This window comes from Eleutherodactylus coqui, chromosome 6 (genome assembly GCF_035609145.1).
Source record: "Eleutherodactylus coqui strain aEleCoq1 chromosome 6, aEleCoq1.hap1, whole genome shotgun sequence".
NCBI lineage: Eukaryota > Metazoa > Chordata > Amphibia > Anura > Eleutherodactylidae > Eleutherodactylus > Eleutherodactylus coqui.
Genome location: NC_089842.1, coordinates 14754353 through 14776148, shown reverse-complemented (window position 1 = coordinate 14776148; position 21796 = coordinate 14754353). Strand labels below are relative to the sequence as shown.

Genomic DNA, 21796 nt, shown 5'->3' with positions numbered 1-21796 from the left:
GCAGTATTATAGTAGTTATATCCTTGTACATAGAGGGCAGTATTATAGTAGTTATTACCTTGTACATAGAGGGCAGTATTATAGTAGTTACATTCTTGTACATAGGAGACAGTATTATAGCAGTAATACTCTTTTACATAGGGGGCAGTATTATAGTAGTTATTTTCTTGTACATAGGGGGCAGTATTATAGTAGTTATTTTCTTGTACATAGGGGGCAGTATGATAGTAGTTATATTCTTGTACATAGGAGACAGTATTATAGCAGTAATACTCTTTTACATAGGGGGCAGTATTATGAATTGAGAAACATGATGACATTTAAATTTTGGTATGTAACATCAGTAATTATCTTTTGTCTTTTCTTCTGCTAGTACACATGGACTTACCAACGCCTCTAATTGTGGATTGTTTTCTTTGTTGCACTCCCTAAAAATAAGTAAAACAGCCATTGTGTGAAGTTTCTTCTTTGTATTGGAGTTGTCAGAATAATGACTGGCGCTCTGCCAGGATGAATCAGATTGAAGATCTCACCTAATGATGCGGAGGAGCGCTGACGTCTTGCCAAAGTAACTTTGAGACCCGCAGTTTTGGTTCCACTGTTCTCTCTCTCTCTCTTGCTCCTTAGCAGATGAAGCACAATGTGTCAGCAGTTCAGTCTGTTACTAAGGAGCAACTAAGAAAATGTTAAATGTCCAATCTGAACATCTCAGAGAAAGTGGAGCAATGTCTCCGTATCTGAAGCAGAACATTCATATCAAACAAAGCTGCAATCCGAGTAAGGGAATTGGTTATAAATGTAACATGGCATATAACATACACTCAGCAACAGGCTCCTGGTTGTACCCTCTTAGCCTTTATAAAATCCTGAGGTGCTCCGCTATGAGACCCACCCCAGAAGGATACTTTGGTTTTGGGTTGGGGGAAGGGGAATATTTGAAGAATTCTTTCCGACTTGACTGCATCCATAGCAGCAAGTCAATGAGGGTCCTGAGCCTTTGTAAGCTCTTTGTATGGTCCAGCAATATAATTCAGGTGCACTAAGGACATCTGCTGGAGATTCAGTGCAACTACAGTTGTGGCACAGCAGTTGGGGTACAGAGGTGCTCTTTTTTATCTTGTCCTTTACTGCAAAGGTTCTGTATTGGGTGGGTGCTGTTTCTTCTTATTATCGGACCATTGTGCCAATACCAATGGGTAGAGGTTGAAGCACACTTCCCACTTTAACCACCTAAGGCCTCATGTTCACGGGCGGATCGGATTCCACATCTTTTAAAGAATTTTTGTTATTTTCTAAGTCAGGATCTCCATTTTTAAAAATTCCTAAAATCCTGCAGTTCTCAGACTGACCACTAGTCTGATCGTTCCTGTTCTGTACAGAATTTCCCAGACGTCATCTAATTATCATCACAGGCAGGGGTACTCTGAGAGGTGACACCTATATATCCATAACACAGGACTCCCCAATCACAATAAGTGATGTCACAGCTTACCTCCTCTCCCTCCCTGCACAGGCCACAGACCACGCCCACAAAAGTCAAGGGGTCCCCTCCTGTCCATTGTCTCTATGGTCTGTGAAGATGTTATACAGAACAGGTATTGTTAGGCTTAGTGGTCAGCGTGAGAACTGCAGGATTTCAGGATATTTTACAATATTCCCAGTGACAGAAAACAAAACAAAAATTCACCAAAAGTTTTACAAAATATATATTTAGAATTTTGTCCTGACACTAGAGGGTCGCCGTAACACAACTGGATTCATCCAACAGGCCATTTCCTGATGTGACTTTCTCTTTAAAAGGCGTGTATTAGTTTTAATTTCTGTATTAAAACAGAACCTGAAATATTTTCCATTTTTTCTGATTTTACTGTCTTTGTGTAGATTTGTTTATTCTACTGTCTGTGACTATGAGGGCGGCTAACAGAGAGATGCTTTACAGTCGCCTCATGGTCCATAGAGGGAATGTACAGAGAGGAGAGTGTTATAGGCATGTGCTGTGACCTGTGCAGGGAGGGGGAGGAGGCGAGCTGTAACCATCACCTATAGACTTCTATGGGAGAGTGTTATAGGCATGAGTGGTGACCTGTGCAGGGAGAGGGAGGAGGCGAACTGTAACAATCACCTATAGACTTCTATGGGAGTGTTATAGGCATGAGTGGTGACCTGTGCAGAGAGGGGGAGGAGGTGAGCTGTAACCATCCCCTATAGATTTCTATTGGAGAGTGTTATAGGCATGAGCTGTGACCTGTGCAGGATACACATGGCTTTAACTATAAACTGCTTGTGTGAAGATGGCCGGAGGGCTCTGTTACACAAGCATATGCGTATTTACACGCCTCAGCACATTTTTTTTTTTTTGCACACTTAGGCCGCGGGATTTCCACCCCTGGAAGCTGCCATAGGATTGCGTTAACAAACGCAATCCTATGCAGACGGCCCGATTTGGCCGCGCGAAATCTCACGCAGCATACACTATTTCTGTGCAGGGTTCGCAGAAACGTTACTCACCGGCCGGATGAGGGGACCCTGGTGGCATTGGGAGGTGAGGGGGTCTCGTTAGTATTGGGGGCATGAAGGGACCCTGGTGGTATTGGGAGGTGAGGCAGTTCTGTTGGTATTGGGGGGATGAGGGGGTCCTGTTAGTATTGGGAGGATGAAGGAACCCCGGGGTATTGGGAGGTGAGGGGGTCCTGGTGGTATTGGGGGAATGAAGCGACCCTGGTGGTATTGGGAGGTGAGGGAGTCCTGTTAGTATTGGGGGGATGAGGGAACCCTGGTGGTATTGGGAGGTGAGGGGGTCTTGTTAGTACTGGGGGCATGAAGGGACCCTGGTGGTATTGGGATGTAAGGGAGTTGTTAGTATTGGTGGGATGAGGGGACCCTGGTGGTATTGGGGGGGGATGAGGGGGTCCTGTTAGTATTGGGAGGATGAAGGAACCCCGGGGGTATTGGGAGGTGAGGGGGTCCTGGTGGTATTGGGGGGATGAGGGGGGTCCTGGTGGTATTGGGGGAATGAAGTGACCCTGGTGGTATTGGAAGGTGAGGGCGTCCTGTCAGTATTGGGGGAATGAGGGGACCCTGGTGGTAGTGGGAGGTGAGAGGGTCTTGTTAGCATTGGGGGCATGAAGGGACCCTGGTCGTATTGGGAGGTTAGGGAGTTCTGTTAGTATGGGTGGGATGAGGGGACCCTGGTGGTATTGGGGGGGGATGAGGGAGTCCTGTTAGTATTGGAGGGGGGATGAGGGGGGCCTGTTAGTATTGGGAGGTGAGGGGGTCCTGGTGGTATTGGGGGAATGAAGTGACCCTGGTGGTATTGGGAGGTGAGGGAGTCCTGTTAGTATTGGGGGGATGAGGGGACCCTGGTGGTATTGGGGGCATAAAGGGACCCTGGTGGTATTGGGAGGTGAGGGAGTTCTGTTAGTATTGGGGGGATTAAGGGGACCCTGGTGGTATTGGGGGTGATGAGTGGGTCCTGTTAGTATTGGAGCGATGATGGGGTCCTGTTAGTATTGGGAGGATGAAGGAACCCCGGGGGTATTGGGAGGTGAGGGAGTCCTGGTGGTATTAGGGGAATGAAGAGACCCTGGTGGTATTGGGGCTGTGAAGGGACCCTGGTGGTATTGAGATTGAGGGGGTCCTGTTAGTATTAGGGGGATGCGGGGGTCCTGGTAGTGTAGGGAGGATGAAGGGACCCCGGTGGTATTGGGAGGCGAGTGGGTCCTGGTGGTATTGGGGGGGGGATGAGGAGATCCTGGTGGTATTGGGGGGGATGAGGAGATCCTGGTGGTATTGGGGGGGATGAGGAGGTCCTGGTGGTATTGCAGGTGTGAAGGGACCCTGGTATTATTGGGAGGATGACTGGACCCTGGTGGTATTGGAAGAATGAAGGGGCCCTGGTGGTATTGGAAGAATGAAGGGGCCCTGGTAGTATTGAGAGGTGAGGGGGGGGGGGTCCTGTTAGTATATGGGGGATGAGGGGGTCCTTTTAGCATTGGGAGGTGGGGGGCCTTGATAGTATTGGGAGGAGGAAGGGGCCCTGGTGGTATTGAGAGGTGAGGCGGGGGGGGGGGGGTCCTGTTAGTATATGGGGGATGAGGGGGTCCTGTTAGTATATGGGGGATGAGGGGGTCCTTTTAGCATTGGGAGGTGGGGGGCCTTGATAGTATTGGGAGGGGGAAGGGGCCCTGGTGGTATTGGAGAGCTGAAGGGACCCTGGTGGTATTGGGAGGTGAGGAGGCCCTGGTAGTGGGGGGGGGGGGGGGATGAGTGGCTGATAGTATTGGGAGGTGAGGGAGTCCTGTTAGTATTGGGGGGATGAAGGGACCCTGGTGGTATCGGGAGGTAAGAGGCCCTGGTGGTATTGGGGGATGAGGGGGTCCTGGTAATATTGGGGGGATAAGGGGACCCTGGTGGTATTGGGGGAATATTGAGGTCCTGGTAGTATTGGGGGACGAAGGGGGCCCTGGTATTATTGGAAGAATGAAGGGGCCCTGGTGGTATTGGGGAGGTGAGGGGACCCTGGTGGTATTGGGGGAATGAGGGGGTGCTGGTAATATTGGGGGGGTGAGGGCGGGCCCTGGTATTATTGGACGGATGAAGGGACCCTGGTGGATTTGGGAGGTAAGGAGGCCCTGGTAGTATTGGGGAGTGAGGGGGCTCCCACAATGTTGGGGAGAGTGAAGGAGTCTCGGAGGTGTGAGGGGGTTACAGCAGCACTAAATGGAGGGATGATGGGACCCCCACAGTGTTGTATGTGGTGAGGGGTCTCCGGCCGTATTCGGGAGGGCAGTTTAGGCGCGAAGCTGGGTCTCAGCGCCACTTCTCCCACTGCTCTGGACCTGTGAGGCGCTCTGCTGCCTGCCCTCCTCCCGCCGCCTGAGGTCGCTGTGATTTTCACCCCTCCACTACAGACTCCGTTTGCTATTGGCGCCTCTGCAGTGTTCCTTCACCCGACAGAGGGCGCTGTGGAGACTCCCGTCGTTCTGGCCGTTCTCGTCTCGCTGCTCCCCCATGTGCCTGTGTTTGGTGTTGTGCCGGGCGCTTGTGTCGTGACAGGAGTTTCTACTGTCGGGACAGACGGACGAGCGCTGCGACAAGCGGCTGGGAGTGAAGCAGGTGAGCGCCCCCTGAGCCGGGCAGCCCTCTCCGGGCACTGTGTGTGGGGGAGGGGACGTGGGGGCGGAACCACGTGGTGCCGGAGCCCAGACACACACAGCCCATTGTTCGCATCGCTCACCCGGCGCCTCTGGACAAAGGGCCGCGCTCTGCCCGCCGACCAGCCGCCCGCTGCAGGTGACCCGGCCGGAGCCAGGGGCGCAGCAGACAGGGGGAGGGAGGACAGGAGGAGCAACGGAGGACCGGCCGGGAAACGGGTGGAAAGGGGGAAGTAGCGGGCGCGGCGGGTGTAAGAAGAGCGGGTGACCCGGCCGGCTTTGTAGGAGGGTTCCGGGTAACTTGGGGTGTAACTATCTCTGCGGGACAAACTGGTGAGGAGGAAACCGGGTGTAAATGCTGGGGGTTGTAGTGGGGGGTCTGCGGCTCATGGAGCCCTGAGGGGGTTTGTCCTCAGTTTGGGTTCTGAGATTTTGGGGTCCCTCAGGTGCAGTTTTTGGGGTGTTTGTCTCCATTGGGGCGAGCGGGGTAACTTGTTCTGGTGGTCGGGGCCGGCGCTGTGTCGCTTCAGGGTGAGCGTTATGTGACCGGGGGGCTCGGCGGGGAGGATCATGGGGGGCTCCGTGGGGAGGATCATGGGGGGCTCGGCGGGGAGGATCATGGGGGGCTCGGCGGGGAGGATCATGGGGGGCTCGGCGGGGAGGATCATGGGGGGCTCCGTGGGGAGGATCATGGGGGGCTCAGTATGTACTGGGGATGGATGTGATGGGAGGGTGTCGGGGTACATTTTGGGGGCTCCTTGGTGTTAGATTATGGGGGATCCCCTGTGACGTTTGTCTCTGCTGACTTGCTGACCCCGGGCTCCTGGTTTTGGGGGTCTCTCTCTCCTCTCAGGGGGTCTCACCCTTCGTCTCCTTCTCTTCGCAGTGACCCGCATCAGATCCATTCATTATGCCAAGGAAGAAGGTGACCGACGGACCCGGGAATGGCGCCACCCGCACCGGCGGCAGGAAGAAGCCCGCCGGCAGGAAGAGGGACCGGGACGAGTTCAGCAGCGACGACGACGACCTGGACGGGAGCCCCGGCTCCGATGGCTTCCAGGGGCCCAACAGCAAGCGAGGAGCCGGAGGGAAGGGAGGCAGCAAATCGCCGACCCCGGCGGCCGTCGTCGTCACCGAGCCGGAGCACACCAAGGAGAAGATTGTGAGCATGAGTGTTGGGGGTGACAGTGGCGTCGCGGGGGTGATAATGGCGTCGCGGGGGTGATAATGGCGTCGCGGGCGGCGCTGGAGTTGTCATGTGACATCCAGACAGTTATTTGGGAAGTTGGGTGGGTTGTCGTCCGGCGGCTTTCCTCGTCTCCTGAGCGGCGTTACATAAATCGGGGCATAAGCCGCAGGTTAGTCGTTATCCCGTAAATAAAGCCAAATCCTCGCGGTTCGCTGCCCTCCGATAGGCGCTGCGGGTCGGTTTATTTCATGCGCCCGTCGGCATCTGCAGTAAGGTGCGCCGAATTTATTAAGAGGCGAGCTTTTGTAAATTAGGAAATGACTTCTTTATGTGCAGAAAAATCGTTGCGCCAAAACTTCCCGTTTATTTCTTCCACTTGATAAATCTTCCCTTTAAGATCTCTGCTTTCTGTCAGTGAATGGAAACATTCTTCCCCTCCGGAGACTGAAAGCCTGCCCGGAGCTGCTGCCGCTCACACAGCTGAGGGTCTGTAACATTGTAGACTGATACTTTACCTGCACTGATACACTGTAGCAAACTGTCAGGACAGAAGGATTTGCCGAACTGTTCCTCTCCAGACTGGATGCAAATGTCACAAACCCTCAGCTTGGGGGCCCAGTGCACACGGCCGTATCTGCACTGTGGGATCCGGAGCAGATACAGCCTGTAGGATGGGCATTTCTATGCCCACGAGCGGAAATCGACTGCAATGTTCCACTTGCGGGGTGGTAATCGCAGCATGCCCTATTCTAGTGCAAAGCTCACGCTATGCAGATTATCGCCGGCCCGACTTCTCTGCTCTGCGCATGCGCAGCTGTGCGCCAGCTGTTACATCCACAGAGGCAAGACGCCGGACAGGTGAGCCAGGGTCACTGCAGGGGCACAGCGTCGCATCCCGCTGCGAGAATCTTGCAGTCAGAATCCGACCCAGCCGTCTGCATTTGGTGTAAATATTGAATGTTTCTATTCCCTGTCAGCAAGCAGAGATGTTGAAAATGGCGAAGCTTTATATGCGGAAGTCTGAATCTTTTAAAAAGACATTCGTCAGCATATTTTCACCTGCCGCAGGACCGCCGATGGGGAGGACGGGCTAAACATCCTGGGTGTTTTTGCAGCCGCAGCGCAAAAATTGGTGTCTGATTGTGCCGCGCCCCATATGCAGATTAGGTTAGAATTGTTTAAAGGACCGTTCGCCCGCAGGGGGCCGGACCGTTCGCCCGCAGGGGGCCGGACCGTTCGCCCGCAGGGGGCCGGACCGTTCGCCCGCAGGGGGCCCGCCCGTCGGACCGCTCGCCTGATCGGCATACATTACACAGTGCATTCACCGATTTGGGAGCGGCGGGGCGTTCAGCCTGTCCTCTGTGGCAGCGCTCTTTTTACACTACTAGTTTAGTACTGGAGATGCGCTGACCGTGTCCTCTACCGCCCCCGCTGGCACCTGTAGTACTTGCAGACATGTATATTCTGCACGTTTCCTTCCTCTCGTACTTCTGTATTTCTGTTGACGTCTTATAATCACCGGTTATAAATGGATTAGAACCAGTCGGGCGGCTTGTGGGATCCGTGCCGGGACTTGTCCTCTGCCACAGCAGCCATGACGCTGCTTCTCTTTGGGACTCGCCGGCTCTATAGGGGGTCACATTGACCGCTTCTGTTGGGGTCTCTTAGTTTCTGGGTCGGCCGGTCGTCTGCAGTGTCCATGTAGGATGCGTGTCGGTGACCCTGGATGTGATGGGGGGGGCCGACGGGATTCTGTATTTTGTGTCATTTGTATCAGATTTCTTATTTTTCTTCTCCAGAAACTTGAAGGCTCCAAAGCGAAGGGTCAGCTGCTGATCTTTGGGGCAACCAACTGGGATTTGATTGGACGGAAAGAAGTGCCTAAACAACAAGGTGAGCCGCCCAACGTATCTGCCGGTGTGGGCTTGGCAATGGCTAAACCCTCTGCTTGGAATTGGGGGGGGGGGGGGGGGGGGGTGCAGGTTCCTAGAAACCTTAGGTGCCCATAGACCTTTAACCCCTTAATGCCACGGGATGCACAGTTATATCCTGGAGGTTCGCGGTTTCCTTCTCCATATTTCTAATTAAATAAAATGTAAAAAAATTGGTGGTGCTGCGAGCGTGAAGGTCCGACCAATCGAAGGAACGCTTTATCTATCCCGGACGGTGAATGTCGTCAGGAAAAAAATACACGCAATGTCAGAATCGCCCTTTTTGTGGTCACCAAGAAGAAATTGAATACAAAGTGATCAGAAAGTCGCATGTACTCAAATATGGTCCCCACAGAAACCGCAGGACGTCCCGCTGAAAGCCCTCACACAACTGCGGATGGAAAGAAAATGGCGGCAAAAATAATTATCTTTCAATTTTTTATTTTTTTTTAAAGTAGTACCTTTTTTTTGGTGTTGCCGTATTCGTACCCATAGAGTACAGTTTGTGTCCTTCTCGCTGCAGTGTGTACGCCTCCCTGCTCCTCTCACCCACTCCTCAAAAAAATGGCGGTATTGCATTTTTTTTTTCCATTTCACTCCAAGAGTTCAGTTTCTCAGTACATTATACGGTATCATTGAAAAATACAACCCGTCGCGCAAAAAACAAAACCCAGTCAGCTAAAACGTGGAAAAATAAGAGGTATGATTTCTTTATGAAAGTGGGGAGGACAAATCAGAATAGAAGAAAAGGGCCGCATCCTTAAGGGGTTAACAGCGTTTGTTCTTCTGACAGCGGTCTTCCCCCGCTCCCATATATACACAAGCGTTCAGCTCAGATATACGTCGGTGTGTTCAGGGAGGTACGAGTGCTTTTATATGGGGCGACCGTCTCTCCTGTGCTTACACACGGGAGCGATAGCCGCTCAGTGAATGGAGGCTTAGTGCGCTGGAGATCGCTGCCGGCCGCCTCTATTCACTGTGGACAGGCAGTCATTCATAGGAGAACGGCTGCCTGTTTATATTGAGCGATAAGTCACTTTGTTTCAGGGAGCGGACATGAAGCAACTAAGCAGCGATTTCTTGTCTTGTACCCTATTGGGTCTCACATTTATGCTGATAGCCCATGTAAAAATACCCGGGTACCTCTGGCGCCGGCTGATCTCTTAAGGGAGCAATAGGATCAGGCATTGAAAGGCCACATCTCCAATTCCTCTTTCTCCTGATATCTGTCGGGGAGTAGAGGGGAAGCTGAACTGCCACCATACACATTAGACAGCCATCCAATGGGTGCAGACAACCAATGTCCATGGGGGCGGTCATTAACCCCTTCCCGCTATAGGACATACATTTACGTCCCGCAGCGTCGGGGTATGTATGGAGAGAGATCGCTAGGCAATCTCTCTTCATACAATGTGGGTGCCGGCTGTTTCTTACAGCCAACACCCAGCGGCAATAGCTACAATAAGCCGTGCGGTTCATCGGAGCTGTTAACCGTTTAAATCCCCCCGATGTTTGCAGGGAGCAGTGCGGGTGTCATGGGAGCTGGGCGTCTTCTGAAAGGCCCCAGGGCTGTCGTGGCAGAATGCCTATCAAGCCATGCCCATGGGGTGGCTTGATAGACTGCCTGCCCGATCGCAGGATGACGTAATACTATTGCATTACATCAAACTGCAGGAGCGATCAAAGCATCGCAAAAAGTAGAAATAAGAACAATAAAGTTTTACTAATTATTTTTTTAAAAAGTAAGTTTAAAAAAAAAATGCTTTTTCCATATTCATAATAAGAATCTAAATATTAAAACAAAATACATATTTGGTATCGCTGCGCCTGCAAAAGTCCGATCTATCAGAGTAACTCCTTATTCACCCCGCACGGTGAGTCGTTAGAGAAAAGAAATAAAGACCGCCAGAAATGCGCTGTATTCCAAAATGGTAGCAACACAACTACAGGACGACCCGCAAAAAAGAGCCGTCGCACAACTATGGCGACCGATAAATCAAAAAGTTATTGCGCTCAGAAGATGGCGGCAGAGAATCAATAAAAACAAAATTAAATATCTTTGAAAAAAAAAGTAGTACAGCAAAAAAAAACCCACTGAAGTTTGGAATCGCAATAATCGTACCGACCCACAGAATAAAGTTATCGGGTCGTTTTTGTTGCAGTTTGTGCGTCATAGAAACAAGACGCACCGAAAGATGGCGGAAGTTTTGTTTTCTGGGGGGTTTTTTCATTTCACTCCCACTTCGTATTCTTACAAGTTTTTCAGTACATTATAGGATACATTATATAGCAACATTGAAAAACACAACTCGTCCCGCAAAACATGAGCCTTCAGACAGCGACGTTGACGGATAAATAAAGGCGATACGATTTTTTTAAAGGGTAGAGGGAATTGAAAATAAAAGGATTCATGTCATTAAGGGGTTAAGGCCGAAGCTAATCTTGCTGTTCTATATTCAGATTTCATTGTCTCAACTTTTGTATTTCTCACTTTTTTTGCCAGCTGCTTATCGTAACTTGGGCCAGAACCTGTGGGGACCTCACCGGTATGGCTGCCTGACAGGGGTACAGGTCCGAACGGTGGCCTCCGGACCCTGCGCAGCTCACAGTATACTCATCACCACAGAGGGAAAGATATGGAGTTGGGGTAAGTACTGCAGGTGGATTGAATCTATTGCTATCTGTTATCAGCCATTTCAAGCTGAAACCATACACGCCATTCACATGTAACAGACCTCTTGTGTTAGGAAGTTTAGTGAGTGCCAATGTTATCAAATAGTGGCTGGCATGAAGTTTCTCCCTCTTCCCAAAGAGTTTTTTGCAGCAGCTGCGGAGCCCCTAATGAGTTTTAATGAACTCACACCCTTCTTTACTTAAAGGGGTTGTCTGGAGCTTTTACTATTGATGACCTATTCTCAGGATAAGCCATCAGCAGTTGATTGACAGGGATCCGCTGCTCTCGGTCCCCACCTATCAGCTGTTCACTGGGCCTGCTGTCAGTGCTATCAGTTTGGGTTAGTACTGCAGGCATAGCGCTCATTAAATATGGACAGCAGACCAGCAATTAGCTGATCGGCGAACCCTTATCTTGAGGATAAGTCATCGGTAGTAAAAGTCCCGGACAGATACTTTAAGTTACTGAATATTCCTTGGAGGAATCGATCATGTTACAAGGAGGCCACTCAGATCTATGACAACTGTAAAGGGGTTAATATGTCTGAGATGGCAGGGACCGCATACAACTACTATTACACAGGGGGCTTCGATAGGTGGAGCATGACAAGACACTAATGGAGAATCGGTCAGGCTCCGCCCCTTCAGGCTCCGCGCTTGGCATAACTGTGTTTATGTAGAGGGTTCCTTTTAGCACTGACTGTAAAGGATATATCAGGGACCAGAATGATGGGGGGACGGTCATAGCATTGGGGTTCATACTGTTGCCAGGGTTGTCCTTCATTCCGTCTGAAGCAACCATTGGACGCCGCCGCATTGAATGCTTGTAATCGGCCGCGGTAACAGCAATTCTTTTATTTCAGGACGAAATGAAAAGGGGCAGCTGGGTCACGGAGACATCAAGAGAGTGGACGCCCCGAAGCCTGTCGAGAGTCTTAAGGAGGAAGTGTTTGTGTATGCATCCTGCGGGAGGAACCACACACTGGCACTGACAGGTAGGTACTGCAGCGTGTGTCTGGGCTGTGCTCTGCTGGAAACTACATGTCTGTGTGTATATCCATATGGGGTGTATGTGTCTGTGTGTATATATGTATATGTGTGTGTGTGTATGTATGTATGTGTGTGTATGTATATGTATATATATATATATATATATATATGTGTATATATATGATCATTCCTGATGTACTCTCTGCAGAGAACGGATCAGTCTTTGCATTCGGAGAGAATAAGATGGGTCAGCTCGGCTTGGGCAATAAGACGGACGCAGTGTCCAGTCCGGCTCAGGTGAGTGAAGGGGACCAGCAGCAGGTACCTACCCCCTGCTTATGACCTTATGTAATACAGTGCATGTGCTTCTTTTACAGATTTTGTATAACGGTCAGCCGATCACCAAAGTGGCATGTGGAGCGGAGTTCAGCATGATCATGGACTGCAAAGGAAACCTGTATTCTTTTGGATGCCCCGAGTATGGGCAGCTGGGTAAGTCTCATCACTAGAGATGAGCGAGTATACTCGCTAAGGCACATTACTCGAGCGAGTAGTGCCTTAGCCGAGTATCTCCCCCCTCGTCTCAAGATTCGGGGGCCGGCCCGGGTGACAGGTGAGTTGCGGCGGGGAGAGGGAGATCTCTCCTCCGTTCCTCCCCGCCAGCCCCCGAATCTTTAGAGACGAGCGGGGAGATACTCGGCTAAGGCACTACTCGCTCAAGTAATGTGCCTTAGCGAGTATACTCGCTCATCTCTACTTATCACCTATAATACAGCTCTACTTAACGGCACTCAGCGGGGTGAGATCATATCTTATACCAAGGACTCGTCTATTTCACCTCACACAGGTCACAACTCTGATGGCAAGTATATAGCACGGGCACAGCGTATTGAGTACGACTGCGAGCTCATACCACGCCGGATCGCCATTTTTATTGAAAAGACTAAAGACGGACAAATTCTTCCGGTGCCCAACGTGGTTGTAAGAGACATAGCCTGCGGTGCCAACCATTCGGTAAGGCTTTAAAAGAGCTGTCATGATGGCATTCCCTGTTAAGATGCCCTACTAGGGCACACAAATGTCACAGTGCGGTACCCTGCTTGTGACCCCCTTCTTTGTCTCGGAATGGAGATCAGCTCCTGTCCTGGCACACTTTCTGGCTTCCTGTAATACTACATGATAGGAAATGTCAGGCTGGTGGCAGCTTCACATGGCACCTTCAGCTGGCTGCCAGGGGGCACCAAAACGAGGACTTGGGGCAGTCAGCTGATTGCCCTGAACCCCACATTTGCAAAAGGATTGTGCATCTTGGTACAACCCCTTTAATCATAACTCTTCCCTTGCAATTCTACAATGATTGTTCAATGCGCTGCCACCTAGCAGGAGCAATGGGAACTGCGCCAAAAATCAACAATCTTCTTAGGCTCTTTTCGTATCTACGTCATTCGCAGCTTCTGGCATAAAGTCCTGGATTAAATAGAGCAGCAAATGCAGGTCAGAATGCTGGAGGCTGGACACACCCCATTATCGTCAGTGGGGTCTGTCCTACATATTCCGCTTCTTTGGTATTTTGGTTGTTCAGCTCGCAGGACAGAGCAGAACATTAGCAATCGGGCTGGGGCACCAGGTGTAAGTGTAAATGTGTCCTTACTGGCAAAAACTTTGTTTAAAGTTTCCATAAGTTTATCGGAACTAGCCATAGGCTCGTTCTGTCTCCTGAACCGATTGTGACTGTTTTCTGTCTATTCCCACAGCTGGTACTGGACTCTCAGAAACGCGTTTTCTCCTGGGGATTCGGTGGCTATGGCCGGTTGGGACACAGTGAGCAGAAAGATGAGATGGTCCCTCGACTTGTGAAACTCTTTGATTTCCCTGGACGTGGCGCCTCTCAGATCTATTCTGGAGCTACCTGCTCTTTTGCTGTCAGTGAGATGGGTGAGTGCCATAGAAAGGTGCGGGAATGGTTGGACATTCATCTGTAAGGGTCTCTGAACACTAACTGGTGTGCGGTTTACAGGTGGACTGTTCTTCTGGGGAGCAACAAACACCTCGCGGGACTCCACTATGTACCCTAAAACTGTGCAAGACTTGTGTGGCTGGAAAGTGCGGAGTCTGGCCTGCGGGTGAGTTCTAGAAGTAACTTCTGAGACCTTTTGAAGAGGGAAGTATCTGTAATATCTAGTTGTCCTCCCCGCTGCTTCATGTCGGCTCTGCATAATTTTGTAGCACAATGAATTTAGGTTGATTTGCCGTTTGTTATTCTTGGAGGGCTGGGTGACCACCGAGTGCGGGAGCTGTGATGGTTACGGCTTTGGTTGTCACTCGGCTTTCCTGGAAACTGTTACACATATTAATAAGAATAGTTTTAGGACTTCATAAATGGCACTCCCCCAATTTTCTAACTCCCCAATGCATACTGTTTACTGATCTCTGGCCTACGCTGATCACGTGAGTGGTGCTGGCCAATTGGAGAGCAGGTATAGTGCATTGGTAGTCTGAAGATTTCATCAGCCATTTTGGGGGGCCCTAGAATAGGAGCCAGAAATGTCAGATCAGAGGGGCATCGCCACAGAGGGCCAACAGCAGACTATATAACTGCTTTATTTGGTCCCAGGCGACCCTTTTGTATGTATAAGCAGTGGAGCCCCAGCGATTGCCTTTGGTTAATTTGATGCAGTCCAATGAGAGCGGCTGTGGATTTTGGCTTTTATGGCAGCTTTCCTCCACTGCTCCCCTTATTTTTTTCCTTCCGTTCTCTGCTTTGTTGTACAGTCATGGCGTCTGGCACTCGTCACGTACCGTTATGTAATAAGCCACGTCTATTACTGACCTGCAGCTCCTGTTAAATGTTTAATCTGGGTTGTAAATTCATTCTAATCGTCTCTCATCTGTAGAAAAAGCAGTATTATTGTGGCGGCTGATGAGAGCACAATCAGCTGGGGACCCTCGCCGACCTTTGGAGAGCTGGTGAGTCTTTCAGCCTTTTTGGCATTTTGTGGATCTTGTACCTTTCCGGCACACATCCTGAACTAGATCCTCTTATACTCCAATCACATCCCGAGCTCCATTCAGTTGTAACTGAAGTATAAGACATGGCATAAAAGCAAAGCTTCCATGGTATTCCTGCTGGCAGGCATCATAGTCCTTCGGCCCTTTGTTATTAGCTGGAGCTCTATCACCTTAGCTAATGGCCTGTAATGACGTTCTATGTTGAATTGCATTGTGGGAGCAGTAATGTTTTGTATTGGGCACCATATAGTAGTTTTATTGTATGATTATATGTATATGCCATAGCGAAGCCTGTCGGTTTGTAAACAAAATACTGCCACCATGTGGTTGGATGACAACGCTAAGGCATTTATATTTGTGGACCAATAGATGGGGACTTGACACCGAATTGTTTATTCTGTAGATCAGAGATGTAGAGCGTGATGTGGGCAGTACCGGATGGGGTGCGGAGATAAGGAAGGGATCTCGTCCAAACTCTCTTCCCTACACCCTGTACTCAGCAGTGTAGCAGGGGGGGGCGCGCTCTACCAAGTTGCCCTGAAAATAAACCCCAGTATAGGTTTTCAGGATTTTTGAGGATGCCCTACTCCAAAAATTTGTCCTAATTACAGTAATTAAAAAAAGTCAATTTAAATAGTATCCCGGCAGCTATACGTGTAAAAAAAAAAAGTAAAATCTTTTGGAGCAAAAATTAATATAAGAACCTGTCTTATTTTTGGGGAAACGGGGTAATAGTATATACTCCCCCACATTGCTTCACAGCAGAGTATAGTCTCTGTAGAGATACTCAAATAATGGGGTGCAGCAGTGAGAATGTAGCAAATGGGTGACTAGCAAGTTTGTAATTTCTCTTCTGGATGTTAAGATCTAATTTTTAATAATCGTTAATGCTACTTAATGTCGTTATGCTAAAATCGGCAGCAAAGGAGCAGTGAAAGAATGGTGACTTATCTTAGATCGGCAGGGGTACACTGCCTGATCAGCTGCTGCGGTATTGCAGGCATATCTCTCATTAGTGAGACTCTGCCTGCAATACCACGCCGGGCCACTGCGCAGCATACGGAACTGTGTGCTTCCTGCTCCGTACACTGAAACGGCGACTCAGCAAACGGCTGATCTGCTGGGGTCCCAGGCGGCAGACGTCCAGTGATGCTGATCCAGAGGACAGGTCATCAGTCTTTTACAGCTGGGCAACCCCTTTAATTAAAAACTTTTGACATGTCAAAAGTGTTGATTGCTAGCGGTCCGGGTGCCGAGACCCCCACTGATCACTTCAACGAAGGGACTACAGCATTCTTCGACTGTCTTTGTGGCTTGTCGACTGCTCTCAGATGCATAGACTTGTACAGACATCCACGTGCCCATCTTCAGCTGTCGAAAGTAGCCGACGCTGTCCATTTCAGCACTCAGTGGGGGTTGCAGCACCCAGAACCCCACCCATTAAAACTTTTGACATGTCAAAAGATTTTTAAAAATGCAGTTCTACTTTAAGGCCAACTTTCAGGCCATGGGCTGTTGGTGTATCCCACAGACAGCACACAGTCTCCACCGTATTGGCCTATGAGGCTGTTCACATGATTTTTTTTTTTTGATATACGGACCAATGGTCAGTGAGAACTCCTAGCATGGCCTATCCCTGTCCATTTTTCCCACCCAGAGTAAGAACTGCAGTGTGCGGGGGGCCGTGTAGCTCAGGGGGGTCCGTGTAGCTCAGGGGGTCTGTGTAGCGGCAGAATTTCTGGAGTGCAGCTGTATTACAACCTTGTGTCCTTGCCTTAACACTGATTGTGTTTTCTCTGCACAGCCCCCCCTGGCTGTAGGTGTTCATATCACAGCCTGAATGTTTGTCTTTCTAATATCCAATCTCTTCAGGGTTATGGAGACAACAAGGCCAAATCCTCCACCACTGCTCAGGAGGTGAAGACATTAGACAGCATCTACTCGGACCAGGTGAGTGTCCCTGTACGACTTTTAGTTCACTGACAGGCGTTTTCTTCATTCCTCCGCTTCCCCTGACACTCAGGTATCTCCTCTCCCCCAGGTGGCCATGGGCTATTCACATACCCTGATCGTGGCACGAGATGAAACTGAACAAGACAAGGAGAAGCTAAAGAAGCTCCCGGAGTACAACCCTCGCACCCTGTGATACTTGGCAGCCCCCCAACCCCTTCTGGTTTGGGAGGAGATGCAACATAACAACCACTCCTCTCACCCATCCCTAGTGACCCCTGCAGTGCCCTCCGCTATGGCAGGTGGCTCCAGCACTGACAGGGGTGAGGCAGCTGAACTTAACCCAAGGGGACCGGAAATCATCAGACACATTCCTCAAGTTTTCTCTCCCACTTCCACTTCTCCAGGGAGGGGAAAAAAAACCTTAATATCTAATGTTTCTATGGAAATGCGAGGGACAGAAGTCCGGGACCTGACTTGACTCCCTTATTCTGCCATATGCTGCTTCTTCAATCTCATGCCTACCCCTGCCCCCCAACCCCCCCTCTCCCATCCACTTCACCCTGCAGTGCCGCCTGATGCTGATGTAAAGCAGAGAGCGCCAAACTGCACCCTAAACCCACCTTGTGAGTTTCCGGGAATCGGTGCCTTGTGATACGAGTGTTACTGGCAGCGTGAGCGGGCTCTGCTCCAGCAGTGCTGCACTATTGGTGCCTTTCGCTTACACACGTGTGTGGTTGGCGCACGGTACGGTTCACACTCCACCCGTGCGTTACCAGCCTTGTTACATATAAAAGCCGTTATAAAGTTCCGTAATATTTTAGTTTTTTTTTTTTTATTTAGAAATAAAGTTGAAAAATGGGGGAAAAAAAAATTCCTGTATAGAAAGAGTTAATGTCTCCCCTCCCCCTCCACCTCTTTTTAGCATCATCAACTAAGATGAGCTCTCACTTTAAGTCAGCGATCATCCGCCTTTTTGTCCGTGCAGAACATTTAAGAATTTTTTTATTTTTTTTTCAAATGGCAATAAAGCGACCTATCAGTTTTGTCCCCGTTGATAGTCTGAACACTTGTGACCATTCCATTATTAGCGGACAGCAGGAAGTTCTGCTCTTAGGTTATGATTTCGTCCGGCGCTGTCTGAACGTTAACTGTACAGTTTTTGATTTGACCCCGCCCTGTGGCTGTGCCGCTCGCGGTGACGGAAGCGGCCTCTTTCACAGTCGCGTCTTTCCCACGTTGGTCTTTTGCTGAGGTTGCAGGGTTCGGGGGTCCTTGTCGTATCTTTTGTTTTGAGTTTTATATTTCTCAAGGTCATTGTTTAAATAAAATACGTTTGTGTACGTTTTGGCGTCTTTCTCCGGCGCGGCTAGTGAATTGCAGGTTGGGCTAGTGCTTAGAACTTCATGAGGATGGGTGGGATTTACTTAAGACGTATCAGTATGTAACATTCTAATAGACTTGTTTACCTGCTGCTTTCAAGGTCTCCTTGCTGTCAATGAATTGCAACATTGTTAAAGGGGTATTCTGGGCTGTTTAGACTGATGACTATCCGTCCAGACAATCCCTTTAACATGCAGCGGCTGCAGACCTGCACACAGCTGAGGGCTCGTTACAGTGTAGCAATGTAAGAAATGTTCTGGGTTCCAGACTGATCGCAACAAACTATCAGAGCTGCAGAGATGTTTGTGCTGTGATACATTGTGACGAGTCCATCAGCTGTGTGAGCACAACCAGGGCTGTACAGGTTAATGGAAGCCTATATGGGCGTGGCGGGGTTGTTTTTGTTCTTTTTGAAATTTGCATTGTATTCTGCATCCAATTTGCGTCTTTCTGCTTTTAATGGGAATCCGTGCCGCAGTCTATATAGTACCGCACTGAATCTGCATGTGGATTCGCCCATTGAAAAGCACTACGGCCAGATTCCAACAAACGTATTTGCGCACAATTAATTTGTTTGCACAATACGCAGTGAATAGAACCGATTTGATTTCAATGGGTTCGCTCAGTTAGACGTATGTTGCACAAGCATTTGGTTCGCACACAAAAATACACAGCATGCGCTATTTTTCTGTGTATGGCCGCCTGCAGACGGCCGGCTCGGATCCCGATGTGAGAATTCTCGCAGCGGGATGCGGACCCGTGCCCCTTCAGAGGCCTGCGGCTCACCCGCTTCCGGCGTCTCCGAAGCTCTGTGATGTGCCGTCTGCCGTCCAGCCGGCGGCTCTTCACTGACATTTCTGTGCGGGTCTCGCAGAGAAATAGAGCATGCTGCGATTTGTTTTCCGCATAGGGTTTCACGCGGACAAATCGTGGCCGTCTGTCTAGGATTGCATTTTCTAATGCCATCCTATGTAGGTGGGCATGGGCGGAGATTCTGCGGGAAATCTCACTGCGGAATTTCCGCCTGTGTGCAGCGGGCCTATTTGTGGAGGGAAAGAGCACAGATTGAACGAAGTCCACTAATTGCCCATTTTAACGATTTTGAGCATGGTTACACGTTTGTGTGTATAAAAAGTGCAGTAAAACGCGCGAGCAAGTACATAACGTAAACGCACTGCCGTCCGTGTGTCACGGCCTAGATCTGCGCTGCAGAATCTGTGTGGGAAAGCTTGCCATGGATTCCACCGTCGGGGCACACCCGAGCACTTACCTTGTTCTCATGAACCCACGATGACGCTAGGGGGGGCGAGGATTAGTGGAAGGGCTCTTTAGTTTCTGCTCTGGACTTGGCGTTTTTCAATATGAAAATGAGGTATGAACTCTCGGCGGGTCGTCCACGGTCTCATGCCCCGCCACTTTTTACTGATTGACCGCTCCTCTGGAACATACACCTGCTTCAACTCAAGGGCGGCGGAGAAGTCGGTTACTAGGCCGCGGCAGGACTCCATCTCGACTTTTCATGGCCAAGATGGTAAACCCGGTTCTCTGCTTCCAACCGCCTGTCGGAAATGGCCGAGCGCTTCTGCTCGGCGCGGTTTGTGTAGCTCTTATTGAAGTGGATGAGGGCTAAGGAAACCTCCAACTTTTGTAACCGTGTAGTGCGTCACGCTCTGTATCTCCCATCTGCTTCAATAGGGCGGTCGTTAATAGCGGAGAAGCTGTGATTGGATTAGTAGCTTTTTAAGGTGAACATGGTGATTGGACAGTCAACGCTTCATCTGCATACCAGAAAACCATCGCTTTGGGTGGAAACTAAAGGCCCTTTTACACACAACGATTTATCGCTCAAAAGATGGCTTTTGAGCGATAATCATTGTGTGTAAATGTGTCCATCCCCGAGTGCAGGTCAGCATGAAATCCATCGCTGCTGATAAGACGGACCGCACGCTGAGTTCTCTGCAGGCAGCACTGATAACATTCTTTCAGCAGCTGTCCTGCTGGAGAACAAGAGCGATGTATTAGAGAACAGATCACCTGCTGTTCTCTAAATACATGCACATGAAGGACTGATCTAGCCCATTAGTACCTATGCAAAATGATCGCTCAAAGCTGTCAGTTTATGACAAATTTTATCAACCGCCCCCACCACCTGTGGTTAGCCGAGGTTTACGCTAGGGCGACACATGTCACTTGACAGTAAGACTGACAGTCTTGTAAACCAGTGCTTCCTAACTCCAGTCCTCAGGGACCCACAACAAGTCATGTTTTCAGGATTTCCTCCGCGTTGCACGGGTGATGTAATTATTGGCAGTGTCTCAGACATTACCGTAGATGTTATTACTACAGGGTATCCTGAAAACATGACCTGTTGGGGGTCCCTGAGGACTGGCATTGAGAAACAGTGGTCTAAACCAGTGTTTGAGTGCTGATGGCACCGCTGGGGTCCTTTGCCCTCCTCCAGAGTGTTAAGAAAGGCAGAGTTCGCCACTCGATTGCCACAGGATTCTCGCACAGCGCTTCACCTATATGAAGTGGGGAGTGTTTACACTCTGCGAGAAGCTGGCAAGCCCGGGGGGGGTTGCTTGAAAGCCAGCGATGATAGAAGTGAATGAATATGAAACCTTTTTTTTTTTTTTATATAGGATGATTTACAATCAATTGCGTTCACTTAAATTAATTTTAAGCAATAATCGTCCCATATAAATGGCCTTTAAGGTGCCAGACCAGTTTCAGAGCGGCGCTTCGGGCATTTTCTGCCACTGTTGCTGGTTGCAGTGCAGCACTGACTATCAGCTGGGATGTTGCATGCGACCCGTGTCACCGTGTAGCACTAGCCTGATGGGAAAGCTCTTAACATTCTCGGCAGGTGACCCTGAGCGACTGCAACACAACTTAGGGCTTGTTCCCTTTCGAGCCTCCGTCACTGAATTCCATTACCATACAGGATGTAATAGCGCAACGTGCAGCACTACGTCGGTCTGTAAAATACCCGCTGGAAACCAAACGGATCCTATTGTAGTCAGTGGGATCCATTGGATTCAGTCAATTCTAAATTCACTCTACACTGAAAATGTGTAATATTCCTTTTTGACCACAAGAGGGAGTAATTAACCGTAGTTTTCTTTCACTCCACTTGGATAACTGGGTCCAATCCAATTTATATCCTGTTTTTCAAAGGGTTATACAATGGCGCTATATGCTGGCTAAAGCCAGTACTGCATGAGGTGACACGTTGGATAGGCTCCGACAGCATAGAGGCTGGCAATATACAGTAAGAGAACCCTGATGGATGTCATCCAACATCGGAGCTGTGCAGCCTTAAATCATAATGTCTTCAGAGGTCAGCCAGTGGATGGAAAGGGTTAATGGAATTCTCCACACGCATCCATCTCTAAAAACTGTTTCAAATCCGTGTGTTTCTGCTGCGGCTTTTGCCAGCGGATCTGCACTCAGATTTAGCTCAGTCATTGGGGTGGCGTTCTGATGCAGAAAGTCTTATTTCCGTGTCAAGAAATATA

At 49.6% G+C, this 21796-nt stretch overlaps 1 protein-coding gene across 2 annotated transcripts; it reads left to right on the top strand.

Moving 5' to 3' along the window:
• Positions 1–4961: 4961 nt before the first annotated feature.
• On the top strand, positions 4962–18238 carry RCC2 (regulator of chromosome condensation 2). 2 transcript variants are annotated; one of them, XM_066606340.1, is made up of 13 exons: positions 4962–5115; positions 6040–6315; positions 8142–8235; positions 10777–10920; positions 11810–11941; positions 12145–12233; positions 12314–12428; positions 12784–12950; positions 13691–13871; positions 13954–14059; positions 14831–14903; positions 16818–16895; positions 16987–18238. In XM_066606340.1, exons 2-13 carry the CDS (start codon positions 6064–6066, stop codon positions 17089–17091), a joined length of 1536 nt encoding a protein of 511 aa, XP_066462437.1. In that variant the 5' UTR covers positions 4962–5115; positions 6040–6063; the 3' UTR covers positions 17092–18238. The 2 variants fall into 2 exon arrangements, with proteins under 2 accessions (XP_066462437.1, XP_066462439.1); XM_066606342.1 differs by lacking the exon at positions 4962–5115 and adding an exon at positions 5156–5292.
• The last annotated feature ends 3558 nt before the right edge of the window (positions 18239–21796 follow it).